This window comes from Amphiura filiformis, chromosome 12, assembly GCF_039555335.1.
Source record: "Amphiura filiformis chromosome 12, Afil_fr2py, whole genome shotgun sequence".
In the NCBI taxonomy this organism is placed as follows: domain Eukaryota; kingdom Metazoa; phylum Echinodermata; class Ophiuroidea; order Amphilepidida; family Amphiuridae; genus Amphiura; species Amphiura filiformis.
The window spans coordinates 8,729,841-8,754,761 of NC_092639.1; the positions used below are offsets into that span (position 1 = coordinate 8,729,841).

The window sequence follows — 24,921 nt, forward strand, 5'->3', positions numbered from 1 at the left end:
CTCATTATTCCGGCTTTAAATGGACAGAAACCCTTCCTAACAGTAAAAGAATAAAAAAAATCAAAGTTTGACGGAAATCGTACATTATGGCTTTAATAAAATAAGTGTAACCAGTGTACCTCAATTTATTGAGTAAGTGGAGCAATGTTTACGGTGCACCCACACCCCACCCTATCCCATATAAAACTCACACTACTGGCAACCGGGGACGCACACACCCCCGTCTGTGAAAACACCATACAACCGGGGACACACACACATTTAACTATCCAACCAGGCCACATTTGAGAAATCACCAGTCAACCGGGGACCGTCCTATAGTACCGGGTAACTGCGAACTCATGTTGTTGAAACGTGCAATTTGGGCCAACCGGGCACGTCCTGGTAAATGGGGAGGACTGCAATTCCCGTGGGTCACCATCGCTGCTTTGCATTTAGGCTGATTCCTACAGCCATAGACGTCCTCAGTTGCAGATGTGTCCCCATTTATGCAGTAAAAAGTCAGATCAAGATCAACATTTGCAGTTCTCTACAAATGTAAAAGCCACCAACACGCTATCGATTCGCAAGACACCGATCGGCAGAAGACGTCCCTGAAGCCCGCCATTCACCCAGGGCTCATATACGCAACACATCCCACCCCTCCTCTACGCACACACATCCACATTTTCACAATGCCCGATTTACAAAAGAATCATAAAAAAGCCTGATTTTTGCCCGAATTTCAAATATTTTTGGAGAAGTTGGTCAAAATTAACAAAAGGTTCCTAAATATTTGTATCTAGTTTTTAAAAATCAATTTTGTTTACGTTGACCGAAAAAATGTGGGTACAAAAATAAGTTTTTTTGGATTTTCTCCAAAAATGAGGATTTTTTTGGCGCAAATTTTACCTTTGAAAAAAAAACCTTTAAAAAAACATAAGTTTTAATGCAAATAAAATAATACCAAATTAACAACAACGGATAAGTGAGAAGACAAGAAACAAACAAGCAAATGAACATTAGGCCTAAGGAAGTAAACACTTTGAGTTGAAAAAAGCAAACAGTCAATATTATGGCAATTGTATTGGGTGTTTTTATAGGTATAATAAATGAAAAGAATTGGCAAAAAGAAAATTCAATTGCATAAGTGCCGCGCATACATCTCCAACACAGGGGGGGGGTAGCAAGATCCTCGGGGCCCATGGACAAGAAACAGTGTGGGGCCCTTTTAGCAGGGCCAGATTTACCATTGGGCCAGAGGGCCCCCAAACTGCCCTGTGCATGTTCCTCTTAGCCCGACAACACCATGTTTTGGACCAAAATATGGTAAAATTGCACAATTTTGCGTGCTTCGCGCATATCATGCTAACCCTTTACATAGCAAAATAAGTAAAAACTTATTTCTCGCGCAAATGTCTTAGTAAGCGTTTTAGCGTTTATTTCATTGTCTTTTTTTGCTTGGGGCCCCTGAACTCTCGGGCCCATGGACTTCGTCCACCCTGTCTCCCCGCTTGCTACGCCCCTGCAACATTGACTAAAATATGACATTATACCCGTATTAGGACGTGTTCGGTTTGATCACTTGCAGGGTATGTTGAAACACCTTAATAGGCCTACTCATTACAAAAATGCAAAAATCTAATTTTCGATGATTTTTTTTGGAAATTTTCTGATTCAGCGAATCACCGATAGTGCTTTTAACACTTCTGTTGTCTTCATTATCGGGTATTCGTTATTCGATCGGGTCGGGGATCGGGTAATCGTTATTATTCGGTCGGGTCGGGTATTCGTTATTCGGTCGGGTCGGGGATCGGGTAATCGTTATTATTCGGTCGGGTCGGGTATTCGTTATTCGGCCGGGTCGGGGTTAGGAATTTCGTCTATGGACGTAAAGGCAAGCATTGTCATAGGCGGCGGGGTACTTCTGGACCGGGGCCGCGTATGTAGTAAATCGGGACAGGAGGACATTTTTGCCCAAAGTGGTGTCATTTTCAAATGTTCAGGGACGTCTTCTGCCGATCGGTGTCGATGGCGATTCGCTAGCGAGTTGGTGGCTTCATTCGATAAGTCAACAGTAGGCACAGTTGGAACAGTTTGAGTTTGCAATATAGCTTCATCTTCTTTGATGATGTCGGTTGCCTTTTCGGCAATCATAATGGACGGTACTAAAGTGCCACCTGAAGGAACACTGGGTATCACAGAAGAATCGACAACACGGAGCCTATCGATGCCGCGCACCCTGTAATATAATGCAGAAAATGTCTTGGTAAAATATTTAATACATCAATAAATAAAAAAAGGAACAGCTGACAAAAGATTACCCAAATCACAGTACGCCCTCTCCTTTTGTACCCGCCATATTTCAAAAATGCTTTAATGATGCAACTAAATGTAGGCCTAATTATCATCGTCAGGAAAATGATAGGATTTAAAATTGCACATAATGAATGGCTTTTCTTTCATTTTCTCTCATTGAAGGGATATAGAGCCATTAATTTCGACTCCTAAAACGCAAGAGCAACTTTTCGATATAAATATTTTTGGTGGTCTTTAGTTAAGGCCAAGGATATAATCACATTTATATCTACTCTCTACTCTTATATTCCCCAATTGAATATTCAATCAAACAGATTGAATTTTCAATCTTTTGCCGTCCCGAATTAGAGACAAGTCCTTTCCAGTTGAAATACAGATTGGAACTAGTGGCAAATGGTGGTCATAGACCACAAACCTAGCCGGGCCGTATGTGGTTTGGAGGTTCACTAAGTTTCATGCCCATACATGACACTTTTTAAAAACTTTTCAAACTTTTGTTGAGGAGTTTATGTTGAAGATTATAACATGAATGTGCAATCATTTTGTGTAGGCCTACACCCATTGTGGGTGAATTGTCAAAATTGTCTGCCAAAAATTTGCAGCCCCTCCCCCCCCTTTGTGCCAAAAAAAACTTTGCCCCCCCCCCCCACCTTTTACACATGCAAGAATTTGGGGAACCCAAATGTAAAACCTTAAATTTACTAGTATTAGGGCGTAATATAGAAACGATGCCCAAAACATCTGTGCCCAAAATTGCTTGCTCCCCCTTTTTGAAATGCCAAAACCGCCAAAAAATCTTTGCCCCCTATAATTCACCACCCCGGTAGTAGGCCCTACATATAATTAACCCCTTAACAGCAGTGAGCACATTCCTTCCACTTCAGTACGCCCTACTAATATACATGTAAGTTCATGTCCAAAAACTGGTTGCCATGATGTATGTTAAGCCTAGGTAAACTAAATAATCATTGACTGTAAATAAAATATAGGCCTATACAGTTATGTAATTTTCCCTTGATCAATTATAATTATTATAATTATAGTCTGATAATTTTTCTAAGGGTAAATCGGGCTTTACTTAGGGGTGGTGCAATAATTTTGTATACCCCCGGGTGGTGAATTATAGGGGGGCAAAGATTTTTTGGCAGGCCAAAAGGGTGGAAGCATTTTTTGGCAGGTCGAAAGGGGGGAGTCAAGCGATTTTTGGCAGGTCGAAAGGGGAGGGCAAGCGATTTTTGGCACAGATGTTTTGGGCACCATTTCTATATTACGCCCTAAAAGGTGTAGGAAAACATTAGGAACACGTTCAAATATGCAATTTCCTGCTCGCTGCACTCGCATTATATATGATAAGACAATTTAAGGTTTTATATTTGGGTTCCCCTAAATCTAAGTGTGTAACTGTAAAGGGGGGGAGGACAAAGATTATTTGGCACGTCGAAAGGGGGAGGCAAAGATTTTTGGCATGTTAAAAGGGGGGAGCAAAGATTTTTTGGCACGGCTAAAGGGGGGGGGGGCAAGCAATTTTTGGCAGACCTCTTTGAGAATTCACCACCCCGGGGGTAGGCCTACACATAATTATGCACAAATCCTTATGTTAACTGACCCACTATTAAAATAGCAATTGCATTTGAATATGTGTATTTACTCAGATTTGGATGAAATTACTATACGTTCCAGTTTAGGAACTATGCTGCTTTTACCTGAACTATATAATGCTGAGCACTGTTAACAATGACAAGCTGCCAATGCCTACTTATGTCCAAGAATTTCTGCAACATGTTGATCCAAGATTACAACATGAACTATATTCCAGTGATATTCCATAAATCCTTAATAATATTATCCTTCACTCCAAGTGGAAGATGCTGCTAACAAAACTCTTTTACACACTATGGTCACAAAAGCCTCATCCCAATGGCATATTCCAATAACCTCAACTACATAATCATAGTGCAAAATTTGACATCAAGTTTGCAGAGTATGAGTATTTGGACCCAAATCTTCAAAGGTCATTCAATGAATGTACAAATGTATTGGGGTTTAAGAACTGTTCCCCTGATAGATGAGCATGTTGGGGATCCTAGTGACCATGCCTTGTATCCTGTATACAATGACCAAAATTCAAAGCTATATACATGCACCACCTGACCTATTGAACTCTATTAAGATTAATATTACAAAAAGTTTGTTATGATCATTTCTTGTTGCTTCGGCAACACAGCTGAACTTTAACTTTCCAGATATATTTAACTGTTTGTAATAAAAATACTCTCAATGGTAAACTACACCTTTCAGGGATCATCTATCTCACATTGAGAACTCAATATTGTATTATTAAACAATGATTATATTATACTATAGGCCTACATGTTCTAAGAATTGAGATCTATACTATAGACATGCCTAATGGAAACACTGTTCCATTCTAATGGAGGGGGCATGTGAAGTGTCATGTTTCATCCCCCCCCCGAGTTACAGCTCCATTGGAGCAACCTTGAATTTGACCTGACCTTTTACCTCAGATGACCTTGGCTTCATACTACGTACCCAACGGGATCATCACCCCCCTCCACCACCACCACCAGTTAAGGACTTTATTTTTCCGTATTCATATTATAATGGGAAACAGATCATTATATCTTTTTGGCCAAAGAAACATATAAATATATCGATGTGGCCAAAAAATGTACAACTTGTGTGAATTATTACCCACTCGCCGACACCCAATCCAATCATGTTCAGACAGGATAGAATCCTTGAGAATTGTGATTCCTTATTCCTATGTCCACACTACTACATGTAGAAATCCTCAAATTTTGCCCCACCCAGCTTTGGAATTGCAAAGTGAAGCTAAATATGTCCAGACATGCACAAACTCAACATTCATCACAAGCTTACCCCGACTGGACACTTTACTCAAGGTAAATAGGCCTGCCCATTTGCTCGAGTTGAATACTATAATACCCCATGTCTGAACACACCTTAAATTGCACTTTGTGGCTGTGATTACCCAAGTATACAGGTGTCAGGGATGATCTCCAGCAATAGCCAGCTGTGCTTCATATCTACAAGGTGTCCTGAGGTGTCTAAATGTTAGCAAAAATGGCTTAATTACTTCAAATATGCACTTTAACGAGTGGCTATTAAAAAAATTAACATTTCTCCCCAAACACTGGTCAATGGGCAATGCATCAGTGCAAATGGCATCAACGTACTATGCTGCATGTAGCAGATATAAATTTTTGAAGCTTTTTTAGACTTGTACCGGAAATGACCCCTTCATGAACTTTAACCCCAATTCTGTGTACAACCTTTAGACACTTGGTATAGCCGATGCTATATGTGGAAGTAATATATTGTACTATGTAATTTGTGGCACAAGAAGCATTTTACAGGTATTTGGTTTTATACCGGTAATGCCCCCTTAATGACCTTTGACCCCAATTATGTGTGCACCCTATAAACAGTGGATATAGCAGATGCTTATGTGCAAGTGACGTCATTGTAGGATGTTGCATGTAGGAGGAAAAGCACTTTTAGCTCAAATCACATTTATGGCCTATTTGACCCCTCTGTAACCTTTAACCCATTCAAAGTCACGTGACATGTATGGTCGTGGTCAATGATGGTTGTGACCAAGTTAGGTCAAAATCGGTCGAAGCATGTCTGAGCTGGAGCAAAAAGTGTGTATTTTGTTGCCAGAATTTGTTGACCGAGTAGGAAAACAAACCCTAGCCGGGAGAGCCCCGGCTAGGTAACTAGAGATAATTTGCGCTCACAGAGCGCAGACAATCGCAAGGCATGTAACCCTTTGATGGCCATTTGACCTGACCTTTGACCTTAATGTTTCCCGGGTCACAAGGTTTGTTGTCACCGAAATTAAGCTCCCATACCCCTTACACACAATGAAATTACGGTATAAGATTTGACCCCAGATAACCTTTGACGTGACTCCTGCAAAGTGTTCCAACATATTCCCCCTTGTCATTAAGTTTGTTGTCACCGAGTTTGAGCCTCGTACCCCTTACAGATGTCCAAAAGTGCATTTTAAAATTTGACCTTTGACCTGACCCCCGCAAAATGGTCCCCTGGTCATGAGATTTGTTGTCACCGAGTTTGAGCCCTATACCCCTTACAGATGTCCAGAAAAGGAAATTATAAGATTTGACCCCAGATAACCTTTGACCTGATCCCTGCAAAGTGTTCCAAAATATGCCCCTGGTCATTAAGTTTGTTGTCACAGAGTTTGAGTCCCGTACCCATTACAGATGTACAGAAAATGCATTTCTTAAATTTGACCTCTGCATGACCTTTGACCTGACCCCTGTAAAATGTTCCCCTGGTTATGAGATTTGTTGTCACTGAGTTTGAGCCCCATACCCCTTACAGATGCTGAGATAATGCAATTGTAAGATTTTACCCCCTTAATGACCTTTGACCCCAATTCTTTGTACAACTTTTAGACACTGTCTAAAGGCGATGCAGGTATGCAAGTGACGACATTGTGTTATGTAATTTGTGGAAGAAGTAGCATTTTAGTGAAAATCACATTTTGGCCATAATGACCTTTGGATGACCTTTGTCCCCGAGTTGGTCATGTAACATTTGTGCCCCCACCAATGGTCCTTGTGACCAAATATGGTCACATTGGCTTAAAGCATATGGCTACGATGGCTCGTTAAAAGTTTGACAGAAGAAAGAAAGAAAGAACTAGATCTGGTTACAGATCTGGACCTAGCCGGGGCCGGAAATGTCAGTCTTAACTTAAAGTTTGACCTTTGACCGGCTGGTATGGACATCTCACACCAATAATGGTGCATCACTGTAGCATGTAGGGGCTTTGTCCGTCTTCCATAGGCTGAGATACAGCTACTTTTCCGTAATTTTAATTTTTTTTTTTTTGCAAATTTGACGTTTTGACCTCCTTAATGACCTTTGACCCCAATATAAAAAAAAAACCTCATATACACCGAGAAAATGCATTGTTACAGTTTAAATTAAAAGAATCTGCTATGCTTAGTTATGGAGATAAAAATTGTTGAAGTTAGGTAGCTTAATACCGGAAATGACGTCTAAATGACCTTTGACCAAAAAATAAAAATACCGTGCATACATCGGATAATACTAATGCATATATGAAGTTTATATCACTCTGGTCTGGTTCCGTTTTAAGATATAAAAAAATGAACATATTTGATGATTTTTGGTTTTGACCGGAAGCGACCTCTTAATGACCTTTGACACCAAAACTGTAGACACCCCAAAGACCCTGGTTGGTAACAATGCATGTGTGCTGATGACAACACTCTGCTATGTAATTTGTAAAAACAGTGATTTTTTGAATATTTTAGCTTTCAGACCGGAAATGACCCCTTAATGACCTTTGACCCAAAATCGGAGAATAACTTTTGTGTACCTGTAATAGCCGATGCATATGTGTAAGTGACATCATCGTACTATGTAATTTGTGGCAGAAGAAGCATTTTGAAGATATTTGCTTTTATACCGGAAATGACCCCTTAATGACCTTTGACCCCAAATTTGTGAATATCTTATAGACACTGGATATAGCCGGTGCATATGTGCAAGTGACGTCATTGTAGGATGTAACCTGTAGGAGAAGAAGCATTTTGAAATTTGTTGCCAGAAGAAAGAAGACGAAGAAAGATCCGATAGCATCACAAGACCTAGCCGGTGTCCCGGCTAGGTAAGAACTGACCAAAAACAGAACACTCGCAAATTGGAAATTTGCGATTTGCGATTGTAAATATTCACTCTAAGAAGGTTTGAAATCTCATTCCAAACATATTATGCAATATATACATTTAGCAAGACATAAGGAGGGTAACAAATGATTGGATAGCGAAAACAGTCTACAAAAAGAGTAAAAACAAAAAGACATTTCAATCTATTTAGCATTGGCGTATATTTTTTGTTGATATTGGGGGGGGGGGGATGGAAAAATTTTCTTGAAGTAATGTGAATCCAGCACCTTTTGGCGACAAAATAAGTGTATGGTACAAATGCGCGCGAAATATGTTGCCATATTGAAGCAAAACTAGTGAAATATGGTTCAAAAGTGGAATAAATTCGCGCGAAGCGCTAAAATTTAACTTTTGGGGCTAAACTGGCCAAATATGAAGTTAATTTGGTCAGAAACCCACATACAGGCGTCAACGTGTGTGGGGGGGGGGGGAAGTGAATGGACCATATTGGGGATTTACACCCACCCCCATCCCCGGGTTCTATATACGCCTATGCTATTAAGATTGATTCCTATCATCAATCGTTAAAAGGTTGAAATATTTCAATCGGCCAATTAAAGAGAGTATTTTGCTGACAAAAGGACTATAATACATTTAACTCCACTTAGATAGACACTATAAAAATTATTCTTATCAATAATTTCAATTTTAAGATTGGTAAAGAAGAAAGCAGCTAATTCCCTTGCCTGTTGCTCTAGCTCCATCATTGTGAAAGGTCTTTGCTTCAGGTTACAATTTCTTTTTATATTGCAATTGAACTTTATATACCTTTTGACTTATTGGCAATTCAGAATAGTAACATGTATGATGTAACTTGATCTATAAGTCCAATGTTGGTTAATTCGATACACTGGGTCACGCAAGTACATCTGTTTATAGCTCTTGAGAAGCTACCTATTTTTATTATCAGTTAATTGAATTGGGAGATGGGTATTTAATTTTGACCGAGAGTTATTGACTCCAAGCTCATCATACTTTTTAAAACTCATTGAACAATATAATGAAATATTTTCTTAGCATAGTTATGGTCAATTTGTACTTCCTGCACATGTTGAACCAAATATATTTTGCTATCGTCATAAATTCAACCATATTTATTCACAAATGTCAAAAATATTTTTGCGTGGCGTACCGGGATGTGGTAAGCTGACACTTGCTGCAAAATTGAACTATTAAAATTAAGGGAAACCCCAAAAGTTCGCTGAAGTTCTATAAACAAAAGTGCATTAAGCTGACCCTCCCCGAGGTTCCCTCCTCCCTCCCTCCCTCCTCCCTACCTACCTACCTACCTACCTACCAGCCTCCTACCTACCTACCTACCTACCTACCTACCTACCTACCTACTACCTCCCTCCCTCCCTACCTACCTACCTACCTACCTACCTACCTACCTACCTACATAACATGCATAGAGACACCATCATCGATTACAATCATCCTCAGTAGTATGTCAATATCGAGAAAATAAGGTTTTTTTGTGTAGCGTACCAATATGTGGTAAGCAATACACATGCTGTAAATTTGAACCATGTGTTTTTTATTTTTATTAGCATACAGTGTGTATCAAAATGATTGGTACCCATCAATATCCAGTGAGCATGGACAAGACTGCCACATCAAAATGCAGCACACAATCTACCTAATTTGGGAATTTATGTAATAAAAAGGTCATAGAACTATAAACGGCAGCCCGAGAGGATTATAATGTTGAATTTGAAAGAAGCAGGCGTTTCAATAGACAACAAAACTGATGGATACCAATCATTTTGATACACCCTGTACATACTTGGATCCATTTTCATCATCATCATTTTCATCGTTGTCATTGTCATAATCACCATGCATGATCAGTATTATTTTGGCATGTAAATAAATAAAGATCTATAATCATTATCATCATCATCGTCATCGTCGTCATCGTCATCATCATCATCATCATCATCATCATCATCATCATCATCGTTATCATGAACATCATCCTCGTCGTCATCATCGTCCTCGTCGTCGTCATCATCATCATCATCGTCATCATCATCATCAAACATCATCGTCATCATCATCATCAAACATCATCATCATCATCATCATCATCATCATCATCATCATCATCATCATCATCATCATCATCATCGTTGTCGTCATCATCCCATCTCTCAACAAAGTAACTTGAAGTGTTTTCAGGGGTGTTCCAGTATGTAGAAAGACTACATTGGTTGCATGTATTGAATAGCACATTCTCTGCTATGTAATCATTGCGCTATTGTTTTCTTATTTAACATTAAAAGTTTAACAAATATGTAAGGCAACATTGGACAATATGAATACTAAATACCTAATAAATACACAAAAGGTTCATGGCATTGACGTGTTTGAAGCCTTTTCAGAATATTACTTGTATAAAATAAGGGGTACTACACCCCTGGCCATTGTGCCTATTTTTGCATTTTTCTCAAAAACTATAGCGCATTGGTGACAATTAAGATATGCATGTTGTAGGGGCAAGGACTACAACTTTTGCTCTGAAAATTCAGCAACTCAAGGCAAGTAGTTATTGATTTATTGATCAAATACTGGTTTTCCCTCATTTTTGACTGCAACCCCACAACTGCTGTCTGTTGCGAAATAAAATTTCCAGTGCAGTAGTTGTAGTCCTTGCCTTGCCCATATAATATACATATCACCAATGCGCTATAATTTTTGAGAAAAATGCAAAAATAGGCACAAAATTTGACAGGGGAGTAGTACCCCCTTAAACGCATTCTATTCTGTTCATTACCGTACCTAAGGTGTGGATCAACAACTGCCATCTTGTCGCTAGGAGCACCCATTTTACATGTACCCACAGGATGGCTCTGAGTTAACGCAAAGTGACGTATGTATTGCTCTAAATTCTCATCTGACCAGGGATCGTGGCTGCTCTCTGGCATTCTAACGTCTAATAGATGTATGCTTTATAAGAATAAGAATGAAAAGAAAATGAATAAGAAACTTACATTAAAATGGATAAGAAACTTACATTATAATGAATAAGAAACTTACATTAAAATGGATACAGGATATGGGACACGATATGTTTCGATAGTATCCGACCAAAATACGTCTTGTTAGTTTGGAGCAACACATTTCCAATAGCTGCTTCTTGTCACTAAGTATCTAGTTATATGCTCAAAGGATGTAAAAATGCAGAAACATTCTATAGAGCAGCTACAATTATTAACTTATATTGGCAAACTGTAATATAAAGCAAAAAGTACCACCATTCCTTAATTTAAGTGATGAAGAGTTGTTTATGATTAATGATTTTACTTAATTGGTGGTTAATTGTGAAAGAGATTTTACTTATCTTAAAGTTTCCGCAAGTTGATCATTATTTTATGCACCCGTTTATATTTTGGGATATTGATAACTTTACTCTTACAACGGTGTTGAAATGTATTTTGTAAGCTTTACCTCCCCCATTGTCCTCGTTGACATTACATTGCATTTAAAATACAATTACGACAATAAATATTTATCATTCTCTGTTCTATTTTCTATGCATTCATATGAAATTATTCAGTAATTATTCATAACTATTTTGGTAACATTTACCCATATTGTTTCAGTGCTGAGGTTTCACTAAGTCTCTTGACACATCGCATACCCTAGTATTGTTTGAAATACAAAGAAAGAACAAAAACAAAAAAGAAAACGAAAAGTCATGACGATAGACGAAAACAACATTTTGTTTTCTAAAGTTAACAGTTATTTAAAGTGATTTGCAGAAAAGTGGTGAGCTTGACGATCTTGAAACGGGTTTGATCTATACTCATTTGCACCATAGATAATTTAGTTTTATGAATGATTCAACGCAGGATTAAGGGTAAAGTTAAAGGAGACGATCCTGTCTAAAGAGTGATCGGAGTGCCCATCTCTCTTTCACTGGCGATTGGGCCAGACTCCTCCATGTAATGTTGCTATAGGGGGATCGCTACACCTCTTCTACAGCGAGTCTGTTACCTTCCCAGCATTTAAGAATGCCGGTACCCATTTAAACACCTGGGTGGAGAGGAGTAATCGAGATAAAGTGCCTTACTCAAGGGTACAACACGATGGCGTCGCCGGGGCTCGAACCCGCAACCTTCCGATTATGAGTCAGTGCCCGTTCCGCTAGGCCACTGTGCTCTCTTTATATCATTAGGATTATAAGTATGTATTCTGTATGATTCACGTTACATTCACGTGAATAAAGTATCTTACATTTATCTCTTGAATAGTCCAATACGTGCATCAATTGAATAGGTAAAATAGAGCTATATATCTTGATGATTCTATAAAATAATTCAAAGGGAGATTGCTTCTTAAGGGGATGAATTGTTGTTTAAAAGTTACAGAGCAAGTCATTCTACAGAGACTTACGTATAGTTAATGCTGGGCAGGAAAACCTCCTATTATGTGCATGGCAGTGTGAATAGGTCACATTGACTAAACATACAGGGGGGGGGGCACAAAACCTACCTATATTTTGTAACTGTTCCCTATATTTGCCAAATTGGTCACAGTGAAAATGCACATACGAGGTTTTTCCTGCACAGGCCATATAAGCTCCTTCTCCCACTAAATATTGGTCGATGTTCAACATGTTACTGATTTGAACCACAAACTCACTTGAAAACATGCAATGATGAATTCGATTTATGATGGGGAAAACGTGTTTCTTTTTCTTCAGAATTTAATTTAAAAACACCTTAGATATTTCCATAAAAACCTAAAACTAGCAAATGCATCGGACTAATCATCATACCTCTGTTAGAACTTTGACGTCATCCGGACTTTGTAGATAATGTGGATTGATAATTGGTGGAGTGGAGGGATTTGTATTGCGTAACCTGACTTCTCCTTTGCTCTTCGGGTGCAATAGGGTTGGGATAAACGTCACTCCTTCTTTACGCATGCGTACTTCTTTTGGTGTGTCATATCCCATTAAAGGCGAAAATCTGAAAGAGATTTTGGAAAAAGAAATTAAAGGAGGTCAGATTTTGAACTTTGATGGTGAAATGAATTTCTGGGAGATAAGCATGTATTGTATACAGATCACACCATTAATCTAAAAGGATTTTCAATACTGTTAGTATGATTATATTAGCATGATTAGCCTATGAAATTAAATTATATTGTCAAGGCAGCAGAGTGAGGTAAGGAATATGTGGTGAGGAGCTGGGAATGACGACAGGGATGTATAACAATCTTTGAATACATGCTTTGTAAAGTCTCACATGCATGCTATATTTAGAACCACCCACCATTATATCCCTGTAGCAATTTGCCAATAAAATAATTCACATTCGTACTAATAGACGGAGAGGAGGGAAGACACGGGGATATAAAAATACACATTTGCAAGTTTGCCTTGCGTATGTCAATTACATTAATATTCCTATTCATATCAGTGTAAAATGCTAAAGGCGGTACCTTTTTAGGTTTTGATTGAAACAGCTTCTTCTAGAAGAGTCGATTTATCCACTTCGCGCAGCACGGCATTATGCTTTTTAACATAGCAAATTAATTTCATCAATGTACATCATCAAAACCACTTCAACAAAACATATATTCCCTTTAACACAATCTACAGAATAGGCATGTAAGTGTATGAAACAAAATCCAACCCTTTCAGCGATATTTTGAACTTTTATATAAAACGAATTAATCATCTTATTAAGTTGAAAACAAACCATCGCAAATGGATTTCTGTGACCTTTAAGACATCTGTATTATCTTCGCCTTATAATTATATTTACCGGGGAAATAATGCATAAGCGATCCGACTTATATGATAAAGAAAGTAAATATAAGAAGAAACTAGATCAGAGATGATGAAGATTTTAAAGCGATATGCATGCAAAGGTTAAGAACCTTGAAGCGAAGTGATATAGCGCGAAAGCTGAAGATAAATACAGCAGTATATTGAGTTTGAAAGGGGAAACAGGATCAAAATAAAATATGGTAATCACAAACGATTCATCCTTTTTTTAAATTTCCAAATGAGTTTTTATATTATTTTTTCTTTAATCACAACTGAATTATCAAAGAATTCAAGAAATGTATTGGTAAAATTGAATTGTGAGAGCTGCGTGGTCTGGTGCAACAGGTCCCCGTTTCAATTCCCGGTGGAGGCAAATATCAAAAATATATTATTGCATTTGAAATGCGCAGTGAATGCCCAGCAAACACAAAAACGTTTTAAAAACGTTTTAAATTAGTTATATTTTGGCTTTTGGTTTAGGTAAAATGTTTTAATAACATTAAAATGTCGGGTTATATAAAGGTCATGAAAACGTTTTAAAACGTTTTGTATGAAAACACACTACAACAACATTTTTTAAATGTTTTCAAAATGCTATTGTAAACTACTTTTGAAAACATATTTTGCCTAATATTTTGTCAACACTTAAATAACATAATGTTAAAATATTTGCACCCAGCAAACACAGAAATGTTCTTAAGATGTTATTTTCAAAACGTTTTAATAACATTTAAATGTCGGGTTATATAAAGGTCATGGACACATCTTTAAACGTTATTGCAAATATTTTGGTCAATATTTTTCGCAAAACATTTTTCAACTCCCAAAATAACATTCTGTTTAGAATGTTTTGTATCAAGTTTTCAAAAATGTTTTTGGAATGTTATTAAAACGTTTTTATACCCTTTATATAACCCGACATTTAAACGTTTTCTGTAAAACATTTTGTGTTTGCTGGGCAGTATATTATCATAAAATGTTTTTTAATGTTATGATACGTTTTATACCCTTAATATACCCTTTTTATAACCCGACATTTACACGTTTTCTGACAACCTTTATAACCTATTGCGAATGATGTCGAAAACGTTTTGTGTTTGCTGGGATGACAAAGACCTCACAACCAGTTCCGATCAAGGTAACGCATGGCTGTCTGTGCACCCTACCATGGGCATCATGGGAAAACAGTGTCTGGCATTGAATGATCCACTATCTAAATTCTTAAGATTAAAAAGTTAATCTCTTCGTCTTCGATTTGCGATGAGGGACAAATCAAAGCTCAGATTAAAAATTCTTAATCTTATTGTGGGATAGGCTTTTATGACGGGAGTTCATAACAATTGGTAAGTTTTTAGCGGGTTCGCCGTCGGACAATTTTAGAACTGTCAAGCTTTCGTCAGGAGTAGCTCTGACTTCTTCAGGACAAAACCTAAGAATGAGACATGTAGGCCACCTCTGCCTACTGGTAGCTCTGAAAAGATCCGTTCACTGCCCCTTTAGACAGGTCAAAATTTGAGAATTTGTGCTTAATTAAAAGGTTGGAGGCATTTCGTGTTAAAAGTGGTTAAACAAGCTTTTTAAGATAATTCGAGGGTGCTGAATTCGAAAATGCTGTTTAACCGGTTCAGTTTTGGAGTCTTAGCCTCAAAATTAAAAAACAAAATGGCCGCCATTTTCAACATATAATAACTTGAATTTTAAACAACATAGGAGGTTAAAAATGGTGGCAATATCCATGTTTATGATACAGAGGAACCCAAATTGATTGTTACTGAAGTTTTAACTGGTATAGTTTTGCCGCCATGTTGAATTTCAAAATGGCCGCCATTTTCATCAAGTTTATGCATTTTCTGCTATAACTTGGATAGTAGGCAACATAGAAGTTTAAAAATGATGGCAGTACCCATGTTTTTAATACTAAGGATTCCAAATTATCTGTTACCTACTATCTGTTGTAACTAGTTAGGGTTGCCACCATCTAGAATTCCAAGATGGCCACCATTCATTAGGTAATAATTGGGGTGTGTTTCAGAAAAACAAAATTGTCATCGTTTTCATAAGGGTAGATTACTTTCTCTGGCTAAATGCACTTTTAATTTCTTTAGAACAAAAACAGTGTTATTAAATTAGTTTTCCAATTTTAAAAGGTTAAATATTTCAAAATGGCCGCCTTTTAGCTACTAGGCCTATACTTTACACCGTACAACTCATAAAACTGGCCCGTAAGCATCTTACAACTATTTGATTCTTTCTATTTGACCTTTCACTTTGTAGTACAATGATTCCTAACTTTAATGGATGCCTTAAGTCTCTTCTGTTTCTTGTTGGCTGTTAAATGTGCTTAGTCTTTCTGCAACAATTGCCATTTATACATGCGGGAAACTATCTCGCGACATGCTTTGGGAATTGGAGGTAGTGTCATCAGTTGTGGAACCAAGGTTCTATCTAGATGTAGGTCCATCCCATGCCAGTTACTTGGGGTAGAATTGGAGAAATGATGACAGCTTGTTTCCAAATACAAGCCTGGTAATGTGCATACTTTGTGTGAAGCCTTACTGCATCAGATGTTGGTGGTAGATTCTCCTGTGGACAACCCTTGAAAATAGTATCACCCGTGCCTTATCGCATCTGTCCACATCATCTGGCAATATATGGATATGGTAAGCATTCTCTTGCTTTCATCAGAGCACAGCATTATGGTGTCTGGGATCTCCACTTGTATGCCTTCAGAAGGATGCGATCTTTCTTTTTTAGGAATGATCATACCACTATGCCAGATGGGTACCACTTATATGGCAGAAATGAACTGCCTTCCACCAGAAGTCCTCCTTGAATTCCAGGCAGGAAATTTCATTGTAAAGGAGTCCGTGCGGGAATTCAACCAAGTATCCCCTGATTATAGCCAAGAATGATTGAATGGTACTAAGGAGCGGTGGGATTGTAGGTATCACAAGAAGTATCACTGCATTAGGATGCAGATGGGTACTCTCTCATAAATTGAGAACTTGTATATCAAGTAAATTAGGTGGAACACTCCCAGTTGGAAAGAGTATGTGTACAACGAGATTACACATCCAGAAAAGTGTGTGACAACCTCGATGAGGAGAAAGTCGTCTCAGCTTTCGGACGATTCAATGTTTTCAGCAAGGCGGTACCATCTCCTGTACTGTAGAATATCAGTGAATATTGCAACCACAGATTTGGCCAGTGCTAGTGGCATAGATTTCTTTTTGACATGGGGGGCTGGGGTTGGAAAAACGACTTTGAAGTGTAGTGAATCCAGCACCTTTTGGCAACATAATACGATTATGGTACAAATGCGCGCGAACATTTTTGTCCTATTTAAGCCAAAGTGATGAAATATGGTGTAAAAGTGGAATACATACGTGCGAAAATGTGCACTTTTTACAGTTTTAGGCTACAATGGCCAAATATCATGTTAATTTGGTTGGAAACAAAAATATGCAGGCGTCAACATTGGGAGGGGGATGATTGTATGGACCAAAATATTGGGGGATTTATCCCCTGTCCCCCATGGATGATTTAGGGTCATCCAAAGTCAATCGATGAGGAAGTTGCTTGATGACCCGATCCCAACCATGTGACAGATACACTCTAATGCCCCCGCTCCTGCTTCTTTGACTCCCTTCTCGAACCAACATAGTTCACGGTCCAAAACTTTGTCAATGTCAAAGCTGTGACCTGCTGCCCCCAAGATGTTTGTAGACCGCTGAATCGTTGCCACTTGAACTAGCGCGTCTAAGTTGGGATATGCGACTCTGCAGGGATTGGCCTGTTTCACCAATGTAAAGTGCTTGGCACTCCTGATCTTCAGAGCACTTGACATCGTAAACAACACCACTAATACGGCCCTTAAGGCAGATAGAAACATTCTACAGCGATTTGTGACAGCCTCTAAGGCAGGACGTAGAGATAACTTGGACCAGATTCTGCAGGATGAACTTATGCCTGTTCAAATTTCACTTGCTGCCATGAATGGGAGTCTGCATATAAGCAGTGGTGGCTGAGTTTGAGAGGATTGATGTAACTTTGACAGATACCAGCATTATTCCATCAAGACTGGAACCAGAACAAAACGAACCTGGGCTATCGACCAGTATGCCGGGTAATAGAAAACCACAACGTTCCTCTTATACCGAATAACTAGACTAACTTTCTCTCACTTGGAGAGAATAAAGCAAATCTTGCCAAGCTCCTATCTCAACAGCTTATGACAAATGCTATATCAATTGCACCCACAACACTTGTAGTGGCTGGAGGATTTGCACATATATCACAGAAGTTAGATCTTCAGATTCAGGATAACACCCCTAGAGGCCAACCATGAGGAGAGGGATACTCGCTTTGTACTTCATTGCATTAACACAAATGCTGAAGCTGTAGTGGTTCAGTACGTGACACTGACGAACTTGTCTTGCTGGCTGCTCATTTTGACAAAATGCTATGCACTCAGCTGTGGATGAAGGCAGGATTTGTAAGAAGCCTAAATACATCCCAATCCACAAAATCCACCAGGAACTGCTGCCTTGCCAAGTGGAAGCTTTGCTGCTATTTTATAACTGGTTGAGACAGTGTTTCACAGCTTGCTGGCTACGGCAAAAAGACAGCATTGAAGGTGTTTCAAGCAATTGCTGACAGCTCTTGGCACAATTCATTTGCCGTCTGTATAATGTGCATGCCAGATGATGTGGACAGATCCGATAAGGCACGTGTGATACTATTCTCAAAGGGTTGTCCACAGGAGAATCTACCACCAACATGCAAATGTACCAATGGATGTATAAGCAATTGCAGCTGCATGAAAGCTAAGCTAACATGCACAGCAAGAGTGCAGAAACAGAAGAGACTTAAGGGATCTAAAATGAGCGTTTATTGCGTTTCGACAGTATTTTTTGTGGGACATGAGAGCACCTCAGACCTATCGAATTGCATTCTGAATACGAAGCATGTCTTTCTGATATCAAATAATTTTCATTTTTTGAAAATCACAATATAATACAAATTTTATGACAAATTATAAAAATTTGATATTTTTCAAATTTTTGATATATAACAGTCCTCGAAGTAAATTATATAAATCTAATGACATATTCTTAAAGTGTATGTAGCAGGGAGGAAAACCCGACAGTCAATTGAAAATTTTGACCTTTCATATTGAAGATATGGATTTTTTCCCAAAAGACCTAATTTTTTTGGTGTTTTGGGAAAAAAATCCATATCTTCAATACGAAAGGTCAAAATTTTCAATTGATCGTCGGCTTTTCATCCCACCTACATACACTTTAAGTATAAATCATCAGATTTATAAAGTTTACTTCAAGTACTGTTATTAAATATCAAAATATAAATTTTAATGATTTGCCATAAAATGTGTATTAAATTGCGAATTTCAAAAAATCAAAATTATTTGATATCAGAATGACATTCTTCGTATTCAGAATGCAATTCGATATGTCTGATGTGCTCTAATGTCCCACAATAAATACTGTCCAAACGTTCATACCCCAGCCCTTAAGGCATCAATTAAAGTTAGGAATCACTGAACTACAAAGTGAAAGGTCAAATAGAAAGAATCAAATAGTTCCAAGATCCTAATGGGAACAATTAGCCGTAAATAACATAAAGTGCCAATGTTAACAGTTTCATGAGTTGTACGGTGTAAAGTATAATAGCTAATTTGGAAATCTTTAACCTTTTTAAATGCACTTGGAAAACTAATTAAATATTAAATTTAAAGTGCATTTAGCCAGAGAAAGTAATGTACCCTTATGAAAGCGATGAAAATTTTGTTTTTTGAAATACACCTAGAAATTGCCAAATTAATGCAGGCGGCCATCTTGGAATTCTAAATGGTGGCAACCCTAACTAGTTACAGCAGGTAGTAGGTAACAAATAATTTGGAATCTATGTTATCAAAAACATGGGTACTGCCATCATTTTAAAACTTCTATGTTGCCTACTATCCAAGTTATAACAGGAAATGCAGAAACTTGATGAAAATGGCGGCCATCTTGGAATTCTAGATGGTGGCAACCGTAACTAGTTACAACAGATAGTAGATAACAGATAATTTAGAATCCTTGGTATTAAAAACATGGGTACTGACTACTGCCATCATTTTTAAACTTCTATGTTGCCTACTATCCAAGTTATAGCAGAAAATGCATAAACTTGATGAAAATGGCGGCCATTTTGGAATTCAACATGGCGGCAAAACCATACCAGTTGAAACTTCAGTAACAATCAATTTGGGTTCCTCTGCATCATAAACATGAATATTGGCACCATTTTTGATCTCCTATGCTGTTTAAAATTCAAGTTATTATCAAAAATATGTTGAAAATGGCGGCCATTTTGTTTTTTGAATTTTGAGGGCTAAGACTCCAAAACTGAACCGGTTAAACAGCATTTTCAAATTCAGCACCCTCGAATTATCTTAAAAAGCTTGTTTAACCACTTTTAACACGAAATGCCTCCAGTAAGCACAAATTCTCAAATGTTGCCCTGTCTACTTGTCAACAGAGAAAAGGCAGACATCGCCTATCTGCTAATGTAAAATGTTTGGTGGCTCTGAAAAGAGCCGTTCACTGAAGACTGCCCCTTGTCAGCAGAGAACAAGCAGACCTCGCCTATCTGCTAATGTAAAACGTTTGGTGGCTCTGAAAAGAGCCGTTCACTGAAAAGGGACAATTCTTAATCTTTTCAGTTCAATTCTTAATATAATAGATTAAAATTGAACTAATCTGAATTATGATATTTTAATCTTCTAGACTAAAATGCAAATTCATAAGATTAAAATATTAGCATGGATTAATCTTGGATTAAAATAGATGCTAATCAAGGACTAATCCAAATTAAGATTAAACATTCAATCTAATGTTAATCTAATGGCAATCTAATGCAGATGAGCTCAATTTTAATCTATTAGATTACGAATTTTTTAATCTAAACTTGGATTTGTTCCTCATCGAAATCGAATAGATTAACTTTTTAATCTTAGGAATTTAGGTTAAATAATAACTAAAAGTAAATAAATAAATAAATAAATAAATACATAAATTAAAAATAAATAAATAAACAAAATAAATAAATAAATAAATAAATAAATAAATAAATAAATAAATAAATAAATAAATAAATAAATAAATTAAATTAATAATATATATGAAATAAATGAATAAATAAATAAATACATAAATAAAATAAATAAATAAATAAATGAATGAATAAATAAATGAAATAAATAAATAAATAAATAAATAAATAAATAAATAAAAAATAAAATAAACAAATAAATAGATAGAAAGTAATTCCTATTTCTATTGCTAAGTTGGCGATTTCGGTTTCACAATTTGATTTTTCGGCGAAGGAAGTGAAACCATAATCATTCACCATAGGTTATCAATATTGAGATCAAAGTTAACCGTAACCTAGATTTGAGTTTATATTACAGTCGTCGTCGACTAGCGATAGATGTTTGAGCAATTAACAAAACGTTTTTCCCAATATTGAAGAAGCGTCAATATTCACTGCTTGTCGCCGGCGACTGACTGGAGTATAGATTCAGCTTAAATGTCATCTCTGGTCCTTGTCAAACTGTGAAGTATTAGTCAAGGCGTGTCATCTATATGGCCAATGTAGAACAGTTACAGGACAGAGTCAATTTCTAAATGAAATATACGGCCTTCCCAAAATTGTCATTTGTTGACTGACCGTTTTTGTACCAGAATCCAAAATTTTGCTTTCATTAATACTCTCTTGGCAAGCCTTTAAGCGATAATGTTTTGCAATTAAACATGTCTTCAACAACAGGAAATGTAACAGATAGAAACGTACATACAAGTAAACTGAGCTCAAAAAGAAACTTACAATTTTTCACAACTTGTGAATCACAAGGTCATATCTTAAAATCCTGTCAATCAAAATGAACCAAAATTACACCCAGGATTACTTCAATACTCTACTCAAAACACATGTCAGTAACCAAGCAGCTGTCCAACTGACACAACAGCAAAAAGCACTGACACGGAACAGCTTCCTGGACCACTTTCTCAGCCCAACATTTGGCACCCAGCACAAAAAATGCATACACGATCCTGGCATAGATGATGAAACGGTGCTGCTTTTTTCACCCAGGCTTCAGCCTGGTGACATTACATTCAGTTTAGACCTTGTCCTTTGAACCCAAATTGGCTACTTTGAAACGAAGTAGCCAAATGCATTTGCTTCGTCCTCATTAAAATTATTTTACAGGATAATGCAGAGTATCTAATGGATCTGCAGGCTACTAAAAACTAACCTCACTCCCCATGACAAAATTCATAAAACTATATTCAGTAGTGCTTGACTTTACCCAGGGAATGGATGGAATATTAACCTCATTCAAGTCCCCATGACAATTAATCGTACAGCTGTTCTGTAGCCTATGAAGTTATTTTTTGACATATAGGGATGATGTTGCAATATGAAAGTTGACTGGTGAATGGCCATGGCCACTAATTCATGAACTTGGCTAGCTGGCTGGCTGGTCTGAGGTCACACTTCTTAAACATCTATGATTTGAATTATATTGTTGTTCTCATCACAGACTGAATTAGAAGGAACCATTAAACTACTACTATTAAAGTCTGCTATTATAATCGGACTCTAAATTAATTGTAAAAAATCCTCCTGCTCCCATCATGCAAGTTATTCCACTTAGACTGTTTGATATAGGCCTACTTTTATCAAAATAAGCATTGATTTTGGCATAGATGATCCTGGCATAGATGATGAAACGGTGCTGCTTTTTTCACCCAGGCTTCAGCCTGGTGACATTACATTCAGTTTAGACCTTGTCCTTTGAACCCAAATTGGCTACTTTGAAACGAAGTAGCCAAATGCATTTGCTTCGTCCTCATTAAAATTATTTTACAGGATAATGCAGAGTATCTAATGGATCTGCAGGCTACTAAAACTAACCTCACTCCCCATGACAAAATTCATAAAACTATATTCAGTAGTGCTTGACTTTACCCAGGGAATGGATGGAATATTAACCTCATTCAAGTCCCCATGACAATTAATCGTACAGCTGTTCTGTAGCCTATGAAGTTATTTTTTGACATATAGGGATGATGTTGCAATATGAAAGTTGACTGGTGAATGGCCATGGCCACTAATTCATGAACTTGGCTAGCTGGCTGGCTGGTCTGAGGTCACACTTCTTAAACATCTATGATTTGAATTATATTGTTGTTCTCATCACAGACTGAATTAGAAGGAACCATTAAACTACTACTATTAAAGTCTGCTATTATAATCGGACTCTAAATTAATTGTAAAAAATCCTCCTGCTCCCATCATGCAAGTTATTCCACTTAGACTGTTTGATATAGGCCTACTTTTATCAAAATAAGCATTGATTTTAATGCTTAAAAGCATTTGCCAGTGAAACATTCTCACTCACAAAAATCACAGATACACAACATGAGAATCTGTGCAATGTTTGACAGAGAAGGTCACTAAATCTGGCCGTCTCAAGTTCATAATTAGTTTTGATTGATCTTCATGTACCAAATCATTTACTTTAAATTGATATCCTAGCTGTGACCTCTGAGCCAAATATTCTATATAGCATAGTAACACCACATGCATTCATATACATTTATATAGGCCTACAAACATATTGGCATAATGGGGATTGATGTTCTCTGACTGCAGTCAGAGGGCTACAAAAGTAGGCCTACCAGTATGGCTAGTAGTAGCATACAGGTAGTTCATATACTTATTCAGCATTCAGCAATCATAGCTCAGTTGTGGAGTAGGCCTACTAGTTCTTTGGTTGAATCACCACCTTCTTGACTGATCAGAAGACCGGTGTTTTATATAGGCTTACTGCATACACTGCCTACCTCTTTGCAGCTATGTGGAGCCAAGGTGGGGGCAGTCCGGGGGGGGGGGGTTGTGCAGTCATGTGACCTCCGTGCGGCCTGGGTATTCCCTTTTAAAGGAATTTTTATTTCTTTTCACACACATTCTTCAAGAAACAGATCTTGTTCCACACTATTCCACTTACTCTTTGGGAATTATCACATGTGCAAGGATCTTGTACTCATTCTCATAGATTTCTTTTGCTGGGTGCCAATTATTGGACTGTGACTGTGGTCCAGGAAGCTGTTCCATGTCAGTGCATTTTGCTGTTGTGTCAGTTGGATAACTGATTGGTTACTGACATGTGTTTAGGAGTAGAGTATTGAAGGAAACATGTGTGTAATTTTGGTTCATCTTGATGGACAGGATTTTAAGATATGACCTTGTGAAAAATTATAAGTTTCTTTTTGAGCTCAGTATATTAGCTGAACAAGTAAGCTAAGACACATATTCTCACTTGAGACATGTTTTCTCGTAAGCTATGTCTAACCAAAAATACTGATTTTTAATCGATCAAACTAAAATCAATCGAAGCGATTTTTAATTACTTTAAAATAGAATTATATAGATTGAATCGAATTGGATTAAAACACATTCTAAAGCGAGTTTTAATCCCTTAGATTAAAAATAAAATTGAATTCTATTAGGTTGAATATTTCTGATATATTAGAAAACAATACAATACAATACAATACAAAGAGCATTTGTGCCATTTCCAAAAAGGCTTACAAAATAGAAACCTTAATATTACCAATTCAATCTAATTCGATTTAAATGTTTTTATTATTATTATTATTAAAGGACATTTCTATAGCGCTCTACAGATAACACAGCGCTTTTGCTCCAACACAAAATACACAAGAAAAACTAAATAAAAACAACAACAAGAAATTACTGATTTGGAAAAAGATACGTCTTCAGAAGACGTTTAAAAGCAGCCACAGATTCCGCTTCTCTGGCATAAACAGGGAGCTTGTTCCAGTGCTGGGGCCCGAAAACGGTGAAACAGCAATCCCCGGCTCTTTTACTAGCTTTTACTGGAGCGAACTGTATAGAGCCTTGTTTTGTCAGATGATGAGCGAAGCCTGCGACTGCTTCTAGATGAATCTGGAATGATGATTATAAAACGTGACAAGATCT

General features: G+C 37.4%; 1 protein-coding gene across 1 annotated transcript in view; it reads right to left on the reverse strand.

The window, feature by feature from the left end:
* Positions 1–755: 755 nt before the first annotated feature.
* The window catches only part of LOC140165746 (oxygen-dependent choline dehydrogenase-like), a 64,690-nt gene continuing 40,524 nt past the window's right edge, over positions 756–24,921 (reverse strand). The window contains exons 9-12 of the mRNA XM_072189064.1: positions 12,850–13,042; positions 11,658–11,710; positions 10,848–11,015; positions 756–2,221 (exon numbers count right to left, since the gene is read on the reverse strand). Of these exons, the coding sequence (XP_072045165.1) occupies positions 1,831–2,221; positions 10,848–11,015; positions 11,658–11,710; positions 12,850–13,042 (805 nt within the window). The 3' untranslated portion in view covers positions 756–1,830. The remainder of the gene's footprint in view (positions 2,222–10,847; positions 11,016–11,657; positions 11,711–12,849; positions 13,043–24,921) is intronic.